General features: G+C 47.5%; 1 protein-coding gene and 1 pseudogene across 1 annotated transcript; one reads left to right on the top strand and one right to left on the bottom strand.

Moving 5' to 3' along the window:
• LOC115931277 (beta-glucuronidase-like) overlaps positions 1-22,262 on the bottom strand; it is a 68,012-nt pseudogene that overhangs the window by 5,122 nt on the left and 40,628 nt on the right.
• LOC129527970 (putative POM121-like protein 1-like) lies at positions 16,235-20,700 on the top strand. The gene is given in 2 exon segments (XM_055367033.2): positions 16,235-18,128; positions 18,131-20,700. Coding segments are annotated over 2 exon segments (1,899 nt in total). The 5' UTR covers positions 16,235-16,280; the 3' UTR covers positions 18,182-20,700.

Raw genomic sequence — 22,262 nt, 5'->3', positions numbered from 1 at the left:
CCATCATTGCAAAGGTTCTTTTTTGAAACAAGGTCTCACTCTGTCACCCAGGTGGGAGTACAGTGGTGCAATTATGGCGGACTGCAGCCTTGACCTACTGGGCTCAAACAGTCCTCCTACCTCAGCCTCCCAAGTAGCTGGGACTAGAGGCAAGCACGACCATACCCAACTATATATATATATATATATTTTTTTTTTTTTTTTTTTTTTTTTGAGACGGAGTCTTGCTCTGTCGCCCAGGCTGGAGTGCAGTGGCACAATCTCGGCTCACTGCAACCTCCACCTCCCCAGTTCAAGCGATTCTCCTGCTTTAGCCTCCTGAGTAGCTGGGATTACAGGTGCATGCCACCACACCCAGCTAATTTCTGTGTTTTCTTAGTAGAGACGGGGTTTCACCATGTTGGTCAGGCTGGACTTGAACTCTTGGCCTCGTGATCCACCCACCTCAGCCTCCCAAAGTGCTGGGATTACAGGCGTCCGCCACTGCACCCAGCCACAACTCATCTTAAATATTTTGTAGAGATGGGGTCCATGTTGTGCAGACTGGTCTCAAACTCCTGGGCTCAAGAGATCCTCTGACCTCGGTCTCCCAAAGGGCTAGCATTCCAGGTGTGAGCCACCACACCCAGCACTGCAGAGGTTCTATCAATGCTCACCTAGACCCTCTCGAGTTTCTTGAGAATTCAGAACTGGGGCTGGGCATGGTGGCTCATGCCTGTAATTCCAGCACTTTGGGAGGCCAAGGCAGGTGGATCGCTTGAGGTCAAAAGTTCAAGACCAGCCTGACCAACATGGTGAAACCTCATCTCTACTAAAAAAAAAAAAAAAAAAAATTAGGTGAGCATGGTGGTGCATGCCTGTAATCCAAGCTACTTGGGAGGCTGATGCAGGAGAACTGCTTGAACCTGGGAGGCGGAGGTAGCAGTGAGTCAAGATTGCACCACTACACTCCAGCCGGGGCGACAAGTGAAACTCCTCCTCAAAGGAGAAAGAATTCAGAGCTGGTTACCTTTTCAAAGAGAATGAACAAGGGTGCATATCCACAAACCATTTCCCCCTACTTGACTAGTTTGCAGAAGTGTCATTCTGTAAGCACGATAAATTTAAGGGTGCAAACAGAACAGTGCAGTCCACTGTGGGTGGCTGTTCCCTGTGTGTCAACGGGAGTCCCAGGAGCTGTGACAAAAGAGTGTGAGCTGGCTGGGGAGGGGACAAGCGGCTGGATGGGGTTCAGCAATCCACATGAAAAAAAACCCACAAGACAAAGCAACATATCTTTGGTGAGAAGGACAAAAAATGAGATGGATAAACAAATGAGGACAGGCCAGGCATGGTGGCTCAGGCCTGTAATCCCAGGATTTTGGGACGCCGAAGCAGGCAAATCACTTGACGTCAGGAGCTCGAGACCAGCCTGGCCAACATGGCAAAACCCCACCTCTACAAAAATACAAAAATTAGCTGGGCATGGTGGCGGGTGCCTGTAATCCCAGCTGCTTGGGAGGCTGAGGCAGGACAATCGCTTGAGCCTAGGAAGTGGAGGTTGCAGTGAGCTGAGATCACACCATTGCACTTCAGCCTGGGTGACAGAGTGAGACTCAATCTCAAAAAAAAAAAAAAAAAAAAAAAAAAAAGACAAAGTGAGTGATTAAACATGGCTCTAAGATCTCACCCATGCCCTCAATAGGTATTATTTAGCATGTGCTGTGTCAGCTATTGCAGAGTACCTGGGAAACAACAATAAATAGGACTCCTGTCTCCTGAGCCCACAGTCCGATCAAAGAGAGAGCCAAAGAAATAACAACGGTGCCTGGCGAGAATGTTGGGAGAGCCAGGTTCCGGCTGCAACAGGGCAGAGCATGGGGAAGGTTCCCTCTGCCTGGGGCAGGCGGGGTAAACCTCCCCACAGAGGGGACAGCTATGAGGAGACTCAGACGCCAAATAGGAATCTTTTCAGCCACGTGTCGTGACTCATGCCTGTATTCCCAGTACTTTGGGAGTCCAAGACAGGAGGTGAAGACCAGCCTCATAGCGAGACTGCATCTCTACAAAATATTTTAAAACTAGGCTGCACATGGTGGTGCACGCCTGTAGTCTCAGCTACTCAGGAGGCTGAGGCAGGGGAATCGCTTCAGCCCAGGAGTTCGAGGCTGCAGTGAGCTATGATGACACCACCACACTCCAGCCTGGGCAACAGAACAAGACCCTGTCAGGAAAAAAATAAAAAATAAAAAAAAGGCTAGCACAGTGGATCACACCTGTTAATCCCAGCACTTTGGGAGGCCAAGGCAAAAAGATCAATTGAGTCCAGGAGTTTGAGACCAGCCTGGGCAACCCAGCAAGACCCTATCTCTAAAAAAATAAAAAGAAAAGGATCTTTTAGTTGGTGATTATGGTGCCAACATGGGCATTCCAGGCAGAAAGAATAGCTCAAGCAAGAGCAGGAGAGCAAATGAGGGCAGTGGAAACAGATCAGTGGCCAGGAGTGAGAAGAGAAGAGGATGAAAACCCAGGAGAGAGCAGAGGACACTGAGTGTCCTGACTGGGGGTTAGGACTTTGTCCTATGGGCCTGGGGGAGCCAATGATAGGACTCAAAAATTTTGATTTGTGGCCAGGCACAGTGGCTCACACCTGTAATCCCAGCGCTTTGTGAGCCTGAGGCAGGAGGATCACTTGATCCCAGGAATTCAAGACCAGCCTGGGGAACACAACAAGGCCCCATCTCTACAAAAGTAAAAAAAAATTAGCCAGGAATGTTGGCCTGTGCCTATGGTCCCAGCTACTCAGCAGGCTGAGGTGGGAAGATCGCTTGGGCCCAGGAGGTTAAGGCTGCAGTGAGCAGTGATCGCACCACCGCACTCCAGCTTGGGTGACAGAGAGAGAGGCGGTCTCAAAACCAAACAAAAATTTGGATTCGTTAGAAAGACCACTTGGGCACGGGTGATAGGAGGCTGTCTGGAAACAAGGCCAGTAAGGAGTCCACCTTTGAGGACCAAGCGAGTGGGGCAGAGGCCTGGCTGCTGGTGAGAAGGGAACATGGACAGGGTAGCGGGAGGTGAGCCCAAAGCTGAAGCGAGGGGAGCACTGCAGTGGGCGCAGGGCAGGGTGGGGGAGGCAAGTGGCATCTCTGCCCAGAGAGAATACACAAGCAGAAAGTTCAACACCACTTACCTGGTGAAACCCTACAAGCGTTTCCACTCCATACTCTCTCTGAATAATGGGATTGTGATGTCTTACACCAATTCTCAAACTGGGCGGCCAGCTGCAGCTGAATCAACTCCAGGTGCCCATAGTTGTGATACCAAGAGTAGTAGCTGTTCACACGGATCACATCCACATACAGAGCCTAGGACCAGAGCAGCAGAGCCCGTTCAGCAACCACAAGACCGCATGACTCAGTACTCACATGCTGTGGGGGCTCCTCTGACAGAGAAGGTAAGAAGGGGATGTAATCCCAGCACTCTGGGAGGCTGAGGCAGGAGGGTGGCTTGTGGCCAGGAGTTCGAGACCAGCCTGGGCAACACAGCAAGACCCCAGCTCTACAAAAAATAGTATCAAGAAAATTAGCACGGCACAGTGGCTCATGCCTGTAATCCCAGCACATTGGGAGGCCAAGGTGGGAGGATCACTTGAGCCCAGGAGTTTGAGACCAGCCTGGGCAACATCGTAGGACTCCATTTCTACAAAACAAAACAAAAAGCCTAGAACAGGAAGAGCTGCCTCTTGGGGCTGAGAACATCCAACTGCACCAGTTTAGATCCTGAAATTACCCTGCCCCACAAGCAAAAAACATGGTCACAAAGTGGCCCAAAGGAGGCAGGCCTGTGATTGCACACTGACGCTCATGACGTGTGCGGCTGGGAAGGGCTGTGAGAGGCAGAGCAGCTGCCAACACGCAGTCCTCAGCCAAAACCCAGGGCCCCCGCCACTGGAACTGACTCCTCTCCAGGCAGCACTCCCAGCACTGGGCATCCCCTCACCTTGCCCTGGAGAAGCACTCCCACCCAAGGGGCCAATGCAGTCATTCTCCCAGATAATCTTTTTTCGCTTTGTTTGGAAGACACAGTCTCGCTCTGTTGCCCAGGCTAGAATGGAGTGGCACAATAGTGCAACCTCTGCCTCCCACGATCAAGCGCAGGCGTGGTGGCATGTGCCTGTTATCCCAGCTACTTGGGAGGCTGAGGCAGGAGAATTGCTTGAACCTGGGAGGCGGAGGTTGCAGTGAGCTGAGACTGTGCCACTGCACTCCAGCCTGGGCAACAGAGCAAGACTCTATCTTTTAAAAAAAAAAAAGAATGCTAGTATCAGCCAGGCACGGTGGCTCATTCCTGTAATCCCAGCACTTTAGGAGGCTAAGGCAGGAGGATCACTTGAGCTCAAGAGTTTGAGACTGGCCTGGGCAACATAGTGAGATCCCATCTCTACAAAAACATTTAAAATTAGCCGGGCACAGTGGTGTACACCCGGAGTCCCAGCTACTTGGAAGGCAGAGGCAAGAGGGTTGCTTAGGCCCAGGAATTCAAGGCTGCAGTGAGCTGTGATCACACCACTGCACTCCAGCCACAGCAACAGAGTAAGACCTTGCCTTCACAAAAAAAACAAAACAAAACAAAACAAAAACTCAGGTTCCAACCCTGGAGTTACTAAATCAGGATCTCAGAATGCAGAGATCTGGCATTTCAATAAAACTTCCCCTGGAGATTCTGATCAGCCAGGTTTGGGCCAGATGAACTCTAAGCTCACTTAAACCTTTGACATTTTATGAGTCTATTAAATCGAGTACAAAAAATGCTGAGTCCAAACTGGGCAAACAAATCCCATCTCCCTATGCCCAGCCTCCTTGGATTCAGAAAGCCACACTGCCTGGAGAGAAAGCAGAGAGAGAATTGTCATTAACCCAAAGACCATCTTTGAAAACAGACTGGCTGCGGCTGAGTGCGGTGGCACACGCCTGTAACCCCAGCCCTTTGGAAGGCCGAGGCAGGAGGATCACTTGAGCCCAGGAGTTCGAGACCAGCCTGGGCAACATGGCAAGACCCTGTCTCTATCTTTCTAAGTAAAACAAAATAAAAAGCTCAGACTGGCAGCACATGGTTCTTTCCAGCTGTTCCCATGAGCAGGCTTCAGGACAAGCCCAGGCAAAGGCAGGGAGAAATGGGGTGGGGACCCCCAGGCTCACCCCCTTGTCTGCTGCGTAGGTGGAGTTGGTCACAAAGGTCACAGGCTGAGAGGGGTCCAACGCTTTGGTGTGAGCAATCACCATCCTGTCCACAAAAGAGAAAAGACACAGGTTCCGTCAGTCCGGGAAAGGCTCAGACACCCTCCCATCCTCTCTGTCCCATCTTCCCCTGCCAGAACACAACTGGGGGCCAGGCATGATGGCTCACATCTGTAATCCCAGCACTTCAGGAGGCTGAGGCAGGCAGATCACTGAGGTCAGGAGTTCAAGAACAGCCTGGCCAACATGGCAAAACCCCATTTCTACTAAACATACAAAAATTAGCCAGGCATAGTGGCACGCATCTGTAACTCCAGCTACTCAGGAGGCTGAGGCACAAGAACTGCTTGAACCCAGGAGGTGGAGGTTGCAGTGAGCCGAAATCATGCTACTGTACTCCAGCCTGGGCCACAGAGCAAGACCCTGCCCCAAAACAAACAAACAAACAAACAAAAAAAAGAAAGAAAGAAAAGAAAAAAAAAACCAAAGCACAGAGCCGCTGCTTTCTTCCCTAACTTGAGATGTATTTTACATAAGGGCACGTTCCTCTAGTCCTAGACCGAACTCTCTAACAACACTCTTTCTCCCCCACCCCTGAATCCAATTCCCCCAGAGGCGTAGCCACCCTGCCAGGTACACAGAGCTGAGGTCACTGGACTGAACACTGCCAAAAATGAGGTTCACTTCCTGAAATAGCTCTTGAACACAGGAGTGAATGGGTTGTGGATTCAGGTGGAATATTTATTAATGCATCAAGCAAACAGGTAGTGCGAGGTGGGAGGCAGGCATGGGGCTGGGTGCTAGGTGCTCAGTAATGACTCAAATCTAAGTCCACAGGTCCTGGGCAGTGGGAGTGGAGATGCATGCACAGAAAAACGGTGCAAGTGCCAGGCGAGGTGGCTCACACCTAGAACCCCAGCACTTTGGGAGGCTTACTTGAGACCAGGCGCTTGAGACCAGCCTGGGCAACATAGCAAGACCTTGTTTCTACAACAAATTTAAAAATTACGGCCGGGCATGGTGGCTCAAGCCTGTGAGCACTTTGGGAGGCCAAGGCAGGTGGATCACGAGCTCAAGAGTTCGAGACCAGCCTGGCTAACATGGTGAAACCCCATCTCAACAAAAAATAAAGAAGAAAACTAGCTGGGCATGGTGGCGTGAGCCTGTAATCCCAGCTACTCGGGAGGGTGAGGCAGGAGAACTGTTTGTACCCAGGAGGTAGAGGATGCAGTGAGCCAAGATCGCAACACTGCTCTCCAGCCTGGGAGACAGAGCAAGACTCTGACTCGTGGGGAAAAAAAATATTAAAATTTAGCCTGGCAAGGCAGCGCACGTCTGTGGTCCCAGCTATTTGGGAGGCTGAGTGGGGAGGATCGCTTAAGCCCAGGAGGTCGAGATGGCAACGAGCTATGATTGCACCACTGCACTCCAGCCTGGGCAACAGAGTGAGACCCTGACTCTGAAAAACAAACAATGAAAGAAATGTTGCGAATGGAAATGACAAGTGGTGGCAGGAATTGGGCACTCTATGAGACAACAGACACATCCCCGATTGGAGAGTCAGGGACAGGCTCTTAGAAGAAATGGCCTTTATGCTGAGTCAAGTTAACCAGGAGGGATGAAGGGAAGAGGCTCCCAACAGAGGGACCAGTCCGTGCTCAGAGCTCCCAGCATCTGCCCAAGGCCTCCACAGAACAGACTGTTGTGTTTTTGTTTTGTTTTGTTTTTTTGAGATACAGAGTCTCATTCTGTAGCCCAGGCTGGAATGCAGTGGCATTATCTCAGCTCATTGCAATCTCTGCCTCCTGGTTCACCTGAGGCGATTCTCCTGCCTCAGCCTACCTAGTAGCTGGGATTACAGACGTCCACCACCATGCCCAGCTAATTTTTGTATTTTTAGTAGAGACAGGATTCACTACCTGTTGACCAGGCTGGTCTCGAACTCCTGGCCTCAGGTGATCCACCCACCTCAGCCTCCCAAACTGCTAGGATTACAGGCGTGACCCACCGCATCTGGCCTAGACTGTTGTTGAAGCTGGTTTTCTTCTTCTTTCCTCAGTTCTTTTCTTTTACATCTTCCCCCCATCATTGCTCTGCCGATCCGAAGGCTGTGGCTGGCACAGGACAGAACAGAACCTCCTAGCCTCAAGTTCCAAACCCACACTCTCCAATAGCCAGGCTCTCAGATGGGAAGCTTCAAAGCCTTGTGACAGCCTGGCTGAACCTCTCCAGCCTGGGCGCTCCCTCCATTTCCTGCCCTGGAAACAGGCATCTCCTCTGGCCACCTCCCAAAGCCTGTCTGGAAGCCTCAGGCACCCGCTCCTGGAAGCCTGTACGATTCACAACAAAGGGCCTGTCCACCCAGTCATGCTAAGCACACCCCTATTCCCCCGAGCTCTGAATTGTCCTTTGCCCAGGCTAGGACAACATCTCAGAGCCTTCTGCCTGCTGCAGACTCGGCTCAGCCCAAATCACTCCATGAAATTGGGGTGTGGCATCTGCCTCAAGGAGCATTTCTACAACCTCTGCTGCCTCTACCGCAAATGAAACTGGCTCTCACCCACTGGCTCTCGGTGACGGGCACAGTGTGGAGCCCCACAGGGAGTGTGTAGAAGTCAAAGGCCCCAGTGACTTCTGTGCAGTCAGCCACACCTATGACAGCCAAAGCGCCAGGTGTGAGCGCCCCGACAGCCTGAGCCCCATCTGGCCTGCCCTACAGCAGGAAGACCCCTCGTGCATGCACCCCAGAAGTCGCCTCTGGGCCTGCAGAGAAGCAGCAATCAGAGGCTCTGCCCTTCACTGGCTGACCCTGGGACCTGCCCTTCAAAATCAGGCCTTCTCCTTGACCAGACGAGGTGGCTCATGCCTGGAATCCCTACACTTTGGGAGGCTAAGGCAGGAGGATCACCTGAGTCCAGGAGTTCAAGACCAGCCTGGGCAACCTAGTAAGACCCTAACTCTATAAAAAGGATTTTTTTTTTTGAGACAGTCTCACTCTGTCACCCAGGATAGAGTGCAGTGGCATGATCTAAATTCACCGCAGCCCCTGCCTCCTGGGTTCAAGCAATTCCCCTGCCTCAGCCTCCCGAGTAGCTGGGATTACAGACGTGCACCATCATGCCCTGCAAATTTTCATATTTTAGTAGAGACGGGGTTTCACCATGTTGGCCAGGCTGGTCTCCAACTCCTGGCCTAAAGTGATGAAGTGCTGGGATTACAGGCGTGAGCCACCACGCCCGGCCTACAAAAAAAATTTTTTTAATTAGCCAGGCATGGTGGCATGTGCCTGTAGTCCCAGCTACTCAGGAGGCCAAGGTAGGAGGATTGCAGCTCAAAGCTGCAGTGAGCTGTGATCAGGCCATTGCATTCCAGCCTGGGTGACAGAGTGAGACCATCACAAAAAAAATAAATAAATAAATAAATAAATAAATAAATAAATAAAAAATCTGGGCCTCCCACCAAGGGTGGGAAACATCAGAAAGCTCAGAGGACCACACCTGCCCGTTCACCTGTCCTGGGCTCCTGCTGAAGCCAGGGCTACCAGATGGGGGCAAAAGACCTCCCTTAAGCAAGTCCCAAACCACCATTACCTCCCACGAGTACAGGTAGGCGGGGTGTTCGTAAATCAGGTACGGCCACCAGAGGTTGGCACCCAGCACCTTCAGCTGGCCCTGGGTCCCAGCCTGGTTGTCCACGACTTTGTTTTCTGCATTCAAAACACACACTTCCAACTTGAACTGGTTACTGCATTTGATGGAGATCTGCTAATTCACCAGCCCTGCAGGAGGCAAGAGAGACCAGGGCTTAGGGAGGTTTGTGTGACCTGGGTCACACAAACGGGAATGCCCCACATTGACCACTCCCAGGCACTCTCATTTGCTTCTGTTGCTTTTTTTTTTTTTTTTTTTTTTGAGATAGAATCTCGCTCTGTCACCCACGCTGGAGTGCAGTGGCATGATCTGGACTCACTGAAACCTCTGCCTCCCAGGTTCAAGTGATTCTGCTGCCTCAGCCTCTGGAATAGCTGGGATTACAGGCACCTGCCACCACATCCAGCTAATTTTTGTATTGTTAGTAGAGATGGGGTTTCACCACATTAGCCAGGATGGTCTTGATCTCCTGACCTCGTGATCCGCCTGCCTCGGCCTCCCAAAGTGCTGGGATTACAGGCTTGAGCCACCGTGCCCGGCCCTGAACCAATGCGCCCAGCTCGCTTTTTTTTAATTTCATTTTTAAATTTTTTTTTTTTTTTTTTTTTTTTGAGATGGAGTCTCACTCTGTCACCCAGGCTGGAGTGTAGTGCTGCGATCCTGACTCACTGCAACCTCCACCTCTGGAGTTCAGGTGATTCTCCTGCCTCAGCCTTCCGAGTACCTGGGAATACAGGAATGCACCACCATGCCTGGCGAATTTTTGTATTTTTAGTAGAGACGGAGTTTTGCCATGTTGGCCAGGCTGGTCTCGAACTCCTGAACTCAGGTGATCCACCCACCTCAGTCTCCCAATAGATTAGATATATTATTGATGAATTGCTTCCTTTAACACCCTATTCACTGAATTTTCCAGTAAACCACAATTACTAATTACTCCTGAAATCAGAAAAGAGGTTAAAAAGATTTTATAACAGTATCCTATGAAATCTACTACTTTCAAGTAATAGTAGTTGAATTACCAAAACCCATCACTCAAGCCAATGACTACAATTAAGGTATCAGTAACATTTCCTAGATAAATAAAGTCAATTAATTATATTTGCATCTGGGAAATAGAGAAAGTACATATAAGCCATGATTTTGAAGTCAAAAGAGAGAGAATATTTGGCAAGGAGGGGTGAGTTATAGTATGTAATTATAACATATAGTAGTTTTTTGTATGCCGGTAACTAATTTTAATTTCCTACATTTTTATGTAGATTTCTGCTATTCTTGTCCTATTTTCCTAAACATCTTTCTATATGGATGACTACATAAGTCTGAGAATACCAAAAGAGACAGACACAGAACCAATCGGATTCCTTTCTTCTGGAAGCTTCTGCACAGCAAAACAAACTATCAACAGAGTGAACAGACAACCTACAGAATAGGAGAAAATTTTTGCAACAATGCATGTGACAAAGATCTAATGTCCAACACTGATAAGGAACTTAAACAAATTTACAAGAAAAAAAAAATCTCATTAGAAAGTGGGCAAAGGACATAAACAGACACTTCAAAAGAAGACACACATGCGGCCAACAAGCATATGAAAAAAAGCTCAATATCACTGATCATTAGAGAAATGCAAATCCAAACCACAATGGCATACCATCTCACACCAGTCAGAATGGTTATTATTAAAAAGTCAACGCCGGGCATGGTGGCTCACGCCTATAATCCCAGCACTTTAGGAGGCCAAGGCAGGCAGATCGCATGAGGTCAGGAGTTCCAGACCAGCCTGAACAACCTGGCGAAACCCCGTCTCTACTAAAAATACAAAAATTAGCCCAGCGTGGTGGCGGGCGCCTGTAATCCCAGCTACTCAGGATGCTGAGGCAGGAGAATCGCTTGAACCCGGGAGGCAGAGGTTGTAGTGAGCCGAGATCATGCCACTGCACTCTCCAGCTTAGGTGACAGAGCGAGACTCTGTCTCAAAAAAAAAAAAAAAAAATTTGAATTTTGTTTAAATCGCTAACACATACTGGGCATTTAATAACAAAAAAAAAAGGACATGAGATTGTGATCCTTATGAGGGTTTGAGAGGCATTTCACTAGGGTTCAACATAGAGCAGTCTGAAACATACTGTAATAATTTAATCCAATGGCTCATCTACAGCACCTAAAAAGATTACAGCAGATTCTCATTATTCAGTGTAGTTACGGTCTAGAAAGTTCCATGAACAAATAAAAAGTTAGGTTTCAGCAAGCTACTGGTCACATTTTTGTAAGCTTACCAACACCTACTTTTGTTGTATGTGTGCTTATTTAATACATATTGTTGGCCAGGCACAGTGGCTAACGCTTGTAATCCCAGCACTTTGGGAAGCCAAGGCGGGCAGATCATTTGAGGTCTGGAGTTCGAGACCAGCCTGGCCAACGTGGTGAAACCCCGTCTCTACTAAAACTACAAAAAAAAAAAAAATTAGCCAGGCATGGTGGCGCATGCCTGTAGTCTTAGCTACCTGGGAGGCTAAGGCAGGGGAATCGCTTGAACCCAGGAGACAGAGGTTGCAGTGAGCCAAGACTGCACCACTGCACTCCAGCCTGAGCAACAGAGTGAGACTCTATCTCAAAAAAATAATAATAATAATTAATTAAATGAAGAATAAATAAATAATATACATTGTTCATTCATTAACATTGAACTCACAGCCAATGGCACTACAGCACTCACGCCTGAGTGGAGTTTATTTAATGCATGTATTTTCTCTGTAAGGCACATCACAGACTTCTTGGACTTGTGAATGCTAAGCAGCACTTCAGCACTATGCTTGGGGGTTAATTTAAATGGCAAAACAACCAACAAACAGTACAAAAATAGGAAAAGCATGGCATTAAATACACCACAAAAAGGATACCTGACTATTGTATGAGAGCTGAAAAAGAAGGCAGAATATCATCGTGTTCAAACTCAAATTCTTTGACACTCTATGCAAACACATGACTATGAAAGTGCTGTGAGTACTGATGTGGGGGTTACAAAAAATAGTAGGTGAGTTCACAAATACAAAAGCTGAAAACAAGGAGGATCGACTGTATTTTCGTAGACAATCTAATCTCATAGACGATTTCAATTCAGACAAAAATCATGAGAATTACTGTATTACAAAAGGGCACTAGACAGGGGGAAAACAGTAAAAATCAGAATTAAAACAAAGGTTCAAAATTCTGCATCAACCATATCCAGTTACACTTTAATATGTTTGTGGCAGACTACATTATTGTTCCCAACTCATCACCCCTCCCTATATCTACAACCTTTCCCCAAGACAATGCAGTTCCTCCTGCTAGAGATCAGGTATATTTATCTATACTATCAATGTTAGCCATGGACAAGGTATATGCTTTGGCTGACTGAATGTTAGTGGACATGATAGAAGCAATGGCTTAAAATGTACTTCCAGAACTGGAGTTTCCTTGTGATTCTATCACTGTGACAAAAACACATTCTCAGGTAGTCCACTGATCCAAGGGGGAACAAACACACAGAAAACATACCTAGACTCTATCGGCAGCTTGCAGCCTCACCAAGCCAAGAACAGTCAACTCACAGATACGTTAGCAAAAATAAATGTTTTTCGTACCCTAAGTTTTATATAATTATTGACCTATAGTTAACTGATATACAATATACATTAATCTTAAAATATCATTATCCCATTAAAAATATTTACATTAAAAACTGAGACCACTTTCTTTCCTCCTTTTTTTTTTTTTTTTTTAAATTAAGAGACAGGGTGTCTCAGTGTTGCCCAAGCTGGAGTTCAGTGGCTAGTGGCTATTCACAAGAACGATCATCGCACATTACCTCAAACTCCTGGGATCAAGCAATCCTCCTGCCTCAGCTTTCCAAGTAGCTGGGACTATAAGTGTGTACCACAGCATGTCAGCTCTCTCTCTCCTTCTTGACCTAAAGCCTAGCATAAAATTAGCTAAGTAGAATGTTTCCAAAGATGCCTGCATCAGTATCTCCCATCCCACATAATTTCTGTTTGATTTTGCCATTCACCCATAAAATGGTGGGATCTACCTCTCCTCCTTGCAAATTTCAGCTGGCCCTCTGATCCTGTCTAAGATCTGAAGCCAGATATTAAGGTACTTCATTAATTTCCATGTTTGTCCTCTATGCAACCTAGCAATCAAGCAAGAAGTCAAAACATACTGATATAGTTTGGATGGGTCCCCACCCAAATCTCACCTTGCATTGTAATAATTCCCACGTGTCAAGGGTGGGGCCAGGTGCAGATAACTGAATCATGGGGATGGTTCCCCCCATACTGTTCTCGTGGTAGTGAATAAGTCTCATGAGATCTGATGGTTTTATAAATGGGAGTTCCCCTGCACATGCTCTCTCCTGCCTGCCACTATGTGAGACATGCTTTTGCACCTCCTTGCCTTCCACCATGATTGTGAGGCCTCCCCAGCCATGCAGAACTGTGAGTCAATTCAACCTCTTTCCTTTATAAATTACCCAGTCTCAGGTATGTCTTTATTTGCAGTGTGAGAACAGACTAATACAATAAGTTGATACCAGTAGAGTGGGGTGCTGCTGTAAAGATACCCGAAAATGTGGAAGCAACTTTGGAAATGGGTAACAGGGAGAGGCTGGAACACTTTGGAAGGCTCAGAAGAGGATAGGAAAATGTGGGAAAGTTTGGAACTTCCTAGAGACTTGTTGAATGGCTTTGACCAAAATGTTAATAGTGATATGGACGATAAGGTCCAGGCGGAGGTGGTCTCAGAGGGAGATGAGGAATTTGTTGGGAAATGGAGTAAAGTCACTCTTACTATGCAAAGACACTGCAGGCATTGTGCACCTGTATTAGAAACGGGCATAAGATAGGCGGGAAAGAGTGAAAATAAGAATTTTTTTCTAGAGTTCCCTAGAGATCTGTGGAACTTTGAACTTGAGAGAGATGATTTAAGGTATCTGACAGAAGAAATTTCTAAGCAGCAAAGCATTCGAGAAGAAGCAGAGCATAAAAGTTCAGAAAATTTGTAGCCCGATGATGCAACAGAAAAGAAAAATCTATTTTCTCAGGAGACTGGGTTGTAGAAATTTGCATAAGTAATGAGGAGCCAAATGTTAATCACCAAGACAATGGGGCAAACGTCTCCAGGGCATGTTAGAGACCCTCACAGCAGACCCTCCCATCACAGGCCAGGAGGCTTAGAAGGAAAAATGGTTTTGTGGGTCCAGAACCCCCTGCTGTGTGCAGCCTAGGAACTTGGTGCCCTGCATCCCAGCTGCTCCTGCCATAGGTAAAAGGGGCCAAGGTACACCTCAGGCCATGGCTTCAGAGGGTGCAAGTTCCAAGCCTTTCAGGTTCTAGGTGGTGTTAAGCCTGCAGATGCTCCGAAGTCAAGAATTAAGGTTCATGAACCTCCGCCTAGATTTCGGAAGATGTATGAAAATGCCTGGAAATCCAGGCAAAAGTTTGCTGCAGGGGGGAGGGGGGGCCCTCATGGATAACCTCTGGTAGGGCAGTGTCAAAGGGAAATATGGGGTTGGAGCCCCCACACAGAGTTCCCGCTGGGGTACTGCCAAGCAGAGCTGTGAGAAAAGGGCCACCATCCTCCAGACCCCAGAATGGTAGATCCACTGACAGCTTGCACTGTGTGCCTGGAAAAGCTGCACACACTCAATGCAGCCAGAAGGGGGGCTGTACCCTGCAAAGCCACAGGGGCGGGGCTGCCCAAGACCCTGGGAACCCACTTCTTGCATCACCTAGATGTGACACATGGAGTCAAAGGAGGTCATTTTGGAGCTTTAAGATTTGCCTGCTGGGTTTTGGACTTGCATGGGGCCTGTAGCTCTTTCGCTTTGGCCAATTTCTCCCATTTGAAACGAGTGTATTTACCCAATGCCTGTATCCCTGTGTATCTAGAAAATAACTAACTTGCTTTTGATTTTGCAGGCTCATAGGTGGAAGGGACTTGCCTTGTCTCAGATGAGACTTTGGACTATGGAATTTTGAGTTAATGCTGAAATAAGAGTTTGGGGGACTTTGGGGAAGGCATGATTGCTTTTGAAATGTGAGGACATGAGATGTGGGAGGGGCCGGGGAAGAATTATATGGTTTGGCTCTGTCCCCACCCAAATCTCATTTGGAATTGTAACAATTCCCATGTGTCAAGGGTGGGGCCAGGTGGAGATAATTGAATCATGGAGGCAGTTTCCCCCATGCTGTTCTCATGGTAGTGAATAAGTCTCATGAGATCTGACGGTTTTATCAATGGGAGTTCCCCTGCACATGCTCTCTCCTGCCCACCATGTCTGACTAAATTTTGTATTTTTACTAGAGACGGGGTTTCACTATGTTGGCCAGGCTGGTCTCCAACTCCTGATCTCGTGATCCGTCCACCCCGACCTCCCAAAGTGCTAGGATTATAGGCAGAAGCCACCACACCCAGCCTCTTTTTTTTCTTTTTCTTTTTTTTTATCTGGAGACTGAGTTTTGCACTTGTTGCCCAGGCTGGAGTGCCATGGTGCGATCTCAGCTCACTGCAGTCTCCACCTCAGCAGGAGAGCAGGAATCTTCAGTGATCCACGGGCAGATCTGCAGCCATCGTGGGCACCTGCTCCTCCCGCGACCTTTGTGCCCGCGTCTCTCCCTCCAGTACCTATTGCACGACCCCCCACGTCCGCCTCCTGCCATTGCCAGCAAGTGCCTTGTGCGGGTACCTGGCTGTGCTTATTAATCCATTATGGTCGCTCTGTCACTGGTACCATTATGTGCTCACGTGCCCACTCCCTCAGGTTTAGAAGGCGCGTTGCCCGGCAACAGAAGAGTCTGCTGGCTTAGCCTTTGGCCGAGTTGGCAGCTGGATGAGGACGCTCAGAGCCCAGCTCTCGAGAGTTCAAGCATCCGACGGTTCCCCACTGCTCCCAGGAGCGGTTACCCGGGCACTCTGTGCCCCTCATTCCTGTTTGGGCCAAGGCCGAGGACCTGCGAGTAGGCCTCAGTTGCCTGGAGCCCCTTCAGCCCATCCCCCAGTTCACTTTGCTTGTGGGATCTCCCCGTTGCTCCTGCCCCTGGACTGAGTGGCAGGCCATCCTACAAGCACCCGGACACTCGACATCAGTGGTGTCAAGACAACTCTAAGAAGGTTTTCCCTGATCCTGCAAGACCTGTGCTCCATCCTGGTGATTCTGCCTTCAATTTCACTGCACAGGTACCACAGTAAGCCAGTGCTGTGTGCTCCAAGTTCCAGGGCATCCCCCAGCTCAGCCACTACACTGAGCACAAGGACTCTGTGGGGCCCAGGAGCAGGTAGTCACCACTTTGGGGTCCACAACACTCAGCTGTGCCCAGACTTGTGTCCAGGGAACATAGTGTTGAGGGCCCTCAAGGAGAGTGGGGCAGGGATGCCTGAGCAGGACAAGGACCCCAGAGTCCAAGAAAATCCTGATGATCAGAGAACGGTCCCCGAGGTCACCGGGGATGCACGGTCTGCATTTCGGCCCCTGCGGGACAATGGAGGCCTCTCTCCCTTTATGCTCAGGCCCAGGCCTCAGCAGACAGACCTCCATGCCCAGAGCTCACAAATCAGATATAATCAGACATCCCAGACCTCCTGGAGGAGCTCGAGCAACAAACGAAATGCCATCTCCAGCTCCTATAGCTCCACGGGAGGCTTGCCGGGGCTAAAGCAGAGGAGGGGGCCAGCCTCATCCCGCTGCCAGCTGACCCTCAGTTACTCAAAGAAAGTGAGTGAGGACAGGCCTCAGGCTGTCTCTTCGGGTCACACACGGTGTGAGAAGGTGGCAGATACAGCACCAGGGCAGACACTCACCCCAAGGGGTGGCTCCCCCAGATCCCAGGACTCTAGGCCCCGTAGACGCAAGATTCCCCTGCTGCCATGCAGGCGAGGGGAGCCTTTGATGCTGCCACCTCCCTTAGAGCTGGGGTATCGGGTCATGACTGAAGACCTGCACCTGGAAAAAGAGGCGGCATTTCAGCGAATCAACAGTGCACTGCACGTTGAGGACAAGGCCATCTCGGAATGCAGACCCTCACGGCCTTCCCACACTTTGTCCTCACTTGCAACAGGGGCTTCGGGTGGGCCTCCCGTTTCTAAAGCACCCACTATGGATGCACAGCAGGACAGACCCAAGTCCCAAGACTGCCTGGGCCTAGTGGCCCCCCTAGCATCTGCTGCAGAGGTCCCCTCTACAGCTCCTGTGTCTGGGAAGAAGCACAGACCAGGAGGACCCCTGTTCTCCTCCTCAGATCCCCTTCCTGCCACCTCTACCCACTACGGGGACTCAGCCCAGGTCACCTCGCTGATTTCTGCCCCCTTCACAGCTGCAAGCAGGGATGCCGGCATGAGAAGAACAAGGCCTGGCATCTCGGCTCCTGCAGCTGCCGCAGCAGCCCCTCCCCCCTCCACATGGATCGCCAGGGTGAGGTTACTAAATGCAGTGGATGGAAGCCCCTCATATTTCTGGGCCTCAGCCACAGCTGCAGCAGGTGCCCAGAGGTCAGAAGTGAGATATAAGCAGAGATCCCAGACCTCCCGGACCAGATCGTGCCCCAAACGAAATGCCAGCTCAAGCTCCCACAGCTCTACAGAAGGCCTCCCGGAACTAAAGCAGAGGACGGGGCCAGCCTCATCCCGCTGCCAGCTGGCACACAGTTCCTCAAAGACAGTGAGTGAGGATGGACCTCAGGATGTCTCTTCGGGTCACAACCGCTATGAAAAGAAGGCAGATACAGCACCAGGGCAGACACTCGCCCCCAGGGGTGGCTCCCCCAGATCCCAGGCCTCTAGGCCCCGCATCGACAGTGCACTGCATGTTGAGGACAAGGTCATCTCGGACTGCAGACCCTCACGGCCTTCCCACACTTTGTCCTCACTTGCAACAGGGGCTTCGGGTGGGCCTCCCGTTTCTAAGGCACCCACTATGGATGCACAGCAGGACAGACCCAAGTCCCAAGACTGCCTGGGCCTAGTGGCCCCCCTAGCATCTGCTGCAGAGGTCCCCTCTACAGCTCCCGTGTCTGGGAAGAAGCACAGACCAGCAGGACCCCTGTTCTCCTCCTCAGATCCCCTTCCTGCCACCTCTTCCCACTCCCGGGACTCAGCCCAGGTCACCTCGCTGATTCCTGCCCCCTTCACACCTGCAAGCAGGGATGCCGGCATGAGAAGAATGTCTTGTGTTCGAAATTGTTTGAGGGGTTTGGGTTTATTTTTGTTGTTGTTGTTTTGTTTTTTTTTTTTTTTTTTTTTGCTTACATGGGCATCCTTCAGCTTTTAATAATCTGAAAAATTCTATTTACCCATTGTCAATGTGTATAAATTAATCTGAGTCAATTTTATACAATAAGAGGTGAACTTTTATGCATGAAACAATAACAAAAAATGTACCGGAAGAAGAATGTTCATTACAAATATAGGAAACATAAATATTACCCAATATTGGCAAGCAGTAAAATGTTCAGAAATATAAGTCTATTACAGTTATAGCTCTCTCAAGCAAAAAAATAGCAGAGAAAAACTTAGTTTACCTTAGGGGCTATTTATTTACTTAGAGATTTGTTAAAAGGTCAAATGGGGTCACACAGAATACGAAGAAGAGCTGTTCACTCAGGCCTCACTAAGAACTCTTCTTCATTCAGTAGCTATATAGTAATATGACAACTGCTCCTACGACCCAAAGAGGAACTACAGCAACTACTCTTTAGCATCTGTTGCTCCCAACTCTGCTTTGCAATTATATGACTCAAGCATTCTGGCTCCGTTAACTATTACTGCTGTTACTCCCAATTAAATTCCCTCTTTAAAAAATAAAAATTTTTAAAGCTGTAATTTAAGCTCTCTGCTGCCTCATGACTTCAATTCCATCAGAGTTATGCATTGTTTCCTCTGTACATCTTTGCTCTGCTTCCATTGCTAATTCCCTAGTGAAGTGTTGTATATTCAAAGTTCCAAAGAAACAGAATATCCAAGACATCACCAATCGTCCGAAACACAGTGTACGAGGCCACAGTTAAGAGAAGCAAGACCATTAGCTCTTTTTATAGGCTGGAGAACAACAGGATGCTTTGGTCCTGTATCAGCAGGATGCTTTTCGGGTAGATCCTACTGCCACCCTAGCTATGGGCACATGTCAGAGTCCCATGTAATAAAGGAGACAAAAGGAAACCACCACGAGTATAAACTAAGAAAAGTACTCCAAGGTTTCTAAGAATGGAGCTGTAGAACTCACTTTGCCCCATTTGTTACTTCTCCACGGTACTTACCACCACCTATTATATATATTTTGTTTATAGTCAGTCTTCCCTCATTAGAATGAAAGTTCCGTGAGGATAGGACTATACAGTCAGCCCTCAGTATCCATGGGGGACTAGTTTCAGGATCTCCTGAGGATAACAAAGGATACTCAAGTCCCTGATATAAAATGACATAGTATTTGCACATCACCTTTGCACATCCTCCCATATACTTCACATCAACTCTACATCACTCATAATATCCAATGTAAATGTCACGCAAATAGTTATCGTACTATATTGTGTAAGGAATAAGGACAAGAAAAAAGTCTGTACATGTTCAGTACAGACGCAATTTTTTCCCCCAATATTCCCAATCCTTGGTTGGCTTCATAAACAGATGTAGAACCCAGGAATAAGTTCTGGTGTCCTATTGCATAGTAGGATGAGTATAGTTAACAATAACATATTATATATTTGAAAACAGCCAGAAGAGTAGATTTTGAATTTTCTCCCTACAGAAAAATCATTATGCAAATTACCCTGATTTGATCATTACACATTGAGTACATGTATTAAAACATCACATTGTACCCCATATATATGTACAATTATTATGTGTCAATAAAAATTTAATGTCAATATGTGAAATAAAATGAAAAAATAAAAATTTTTAAAGCTGTAATTATCTCCATCTGGTAGGAATATATATAATCTGAAATAAAGAATACATTTGTAATTGTTAGGATAAAATAGATTATAGATTATTTTAAGTTTGCAACTTATAAATTACAAAATTGTCACAGAACCTGAAAAATTATTGGTATTGTTAAATATTTAAAAAGCTGTCCTTGGAGAGAAAGAAACCTATCAGATTTACATCAACAAGTGCAATATATCAGCCGATTACCATCTGCTACAGACTGCATGTTTGTGTTCCCTCAAAATTCATATGATAGGCCGGGCGCGGTGGCTCATGCCTGCAATCCCAGCACTTTGGGAGGCTGAGGCGGGTGGATCACGAGGTCAGGAGATCGAGATCATCCTGGCTAACATGGTAAAACCCCGTCTCTACTAAAAATACAAAAAATTAGCCGGGCGCAGCGGCGGGCGCCTTAGTCCCAGCTACTGAGGCTGACGCAGGAGAATGGCGTGAACCCAGGAGGCGGAGCTTGTAGAGAGCCGAGATTGTGCCACTGCACTCCAGCCTGGGTGACAGACAGAGCGAGACTCTGTCTCAAAAAAAAAAAAAAAAAATTCATATGATAAAGCCCTAACCCCCAAGGTGAGGATATTGGGAGGCGTGGCCTTTAGGAGAGAATTAGGTTTAGATGAGGTCATGAGAATAGAGCCCCTATGGTGGCATTACTTCCTTTATAAGAAGAGATACTAGAGCTGCTTTTCTCCCTACCATGTGAGGATAGTGAGAGAAGATGGCCATTTCCAATCTAGGAAGCAGGCCCTCTTTAAGAAATGTAATTTGCCAACACTTTGATCTTGCACTTCCAGCCTCCAGAACTGTGGGAAATATCTTTTTTTTTTTTTTTTTTTTTTTGAGACAGAGTCTCATTCTGTCATATAGGCTGGAGTACAGTGGTGCGATCATGGCTCACTGCAACCTCCACCTCCCAGGTTCAAGCAATTCTCCCACCTCAGCCTCCCAAGTAGCTCAGACTACAGGCGTGCACCACCATGCCCAGCTAATTTTTGTAGAGACAAGGTTTTGCCATGCTGCCCAGGCTAGTCTCAAACTCCTGAGCTCAAGTTATCCACCTGCCTCGGCCTCCCAAAGTGTTAGGAATACAGGCATAAGCCACCACGCCTGGTCAAAATATCTACTGATTAAGCTACCTAATTTATGGTATTCTGTTTTAGCAGCTGAAGCAGACTAAGATACCATCCTATAAGCTACAGACCAGCACTATCCAATAGAACTTTATATGACGAGGAAATGTTTTATATCTGTGCTATCCCTTACGTTAGCCACTAGCCACATGTATCCATCAAGTATTTGAAATATGGCTAGTGCAACTAAAGAACTTAATTTTTAATTTTTTTTTTTTTTTTGAGATGGAGTCTCGCTCTGTCCCCCAGGCTGGAGTGCAGTGGCGCCATCTCGGCTCACTGCAAACTCTGCCTCCCAGGTTCAAGCCATTCTCCTGCCTCAGCCTCCTGAGTAGCTGGGACTGCAGGCGCCGCCACCACACCCGGCTAATTTTTTGTATTTTTAATAGAGATGGGGTTTCACCGTCTTAGTAAGGATGGTCTCGATCTCCTGACCTCATGATCTGCCCGCCTAGGCCTCCCAAAGTGCTGGGATTACAGGCGTGAGCCACCACACCCGGCCAATTTTTATTTCATCTTATTTAAATAACCACATGTGGCTAGTGGCTAATGTATTGAACACTACAGCTGTAGACAATATGAAATAAATATAAAGCAGTCTCAACTTTGGAAAAACAGAAGACTCTTACTGCCTCATAATATAGATGAAAAATGAAATAGTAAGATAAGTAAAATGTTCTTTAAAGAACAAAAACAAAAGAAAACCTAATGAAAGCTATAAAAGTCCATTGGATAATAATGCTACCAGTACTAAGGAAGTAGAGCCCCTAAAAGTGACTTGCAGTCACAAATATAAAAATGACTATTCAAGTGAACTCCTAAGGTAAAAATTTGTTATTCACCATGCTCCAAAATGGTCTGTAATATTCTTCAGAGATGGCATGGTAAAGCACGATACAAGGGTAATATTAACAGTATGCTGTCACAGCTGCCATTCTCTTAAAAAAGAAATCCCAAAATAAATATAAATGGAAAGCAAATAATTAATGGAGTTTTCACGGTCAATCAATGGTAAATATTATTGCCATTAGATTTTTCTATTAATTATAGTTTTACCTATGATCATGTATTTTTCCATTTAAAAATTACCCTAAAACTTAATGGCTTAAAATAACAAATATGTATGACACAATTTATAGAAGTCAGGGAAATGATGGATTTGGGTAGGTGGTTCTGACTCGAAGTCTCTCATGAGTAAAGGTTTCTGTCATGTTGTTGACCCAGGCAGCATCCCCTGAAGCCTTTAACTTGTGTTGGAAGGTCCATGTCTTAGTTTGTTTGCACTGTCG

This window comes from Gorilla gorilla, chromosome 19 (genome assembly GCF_029281585.2).
Source record: "Gorilla gorilla gorilla isolate KB3781 chromosome 19, NHGRI_mGorGor1-v2.1_pri, whole genome shotgun sequence".
Taxonomy (NCBI): Eukaryota; Metazoa; Chordata; class Mammalia; order Primates; family Hominidae; genus Gorilla; species Gorilla gorilla.
The sequence above is the reverse complement of the archived record's forward strand: the minus strand, read 5'-3'. Positions and strand labels throughout refer to the sequence as shown.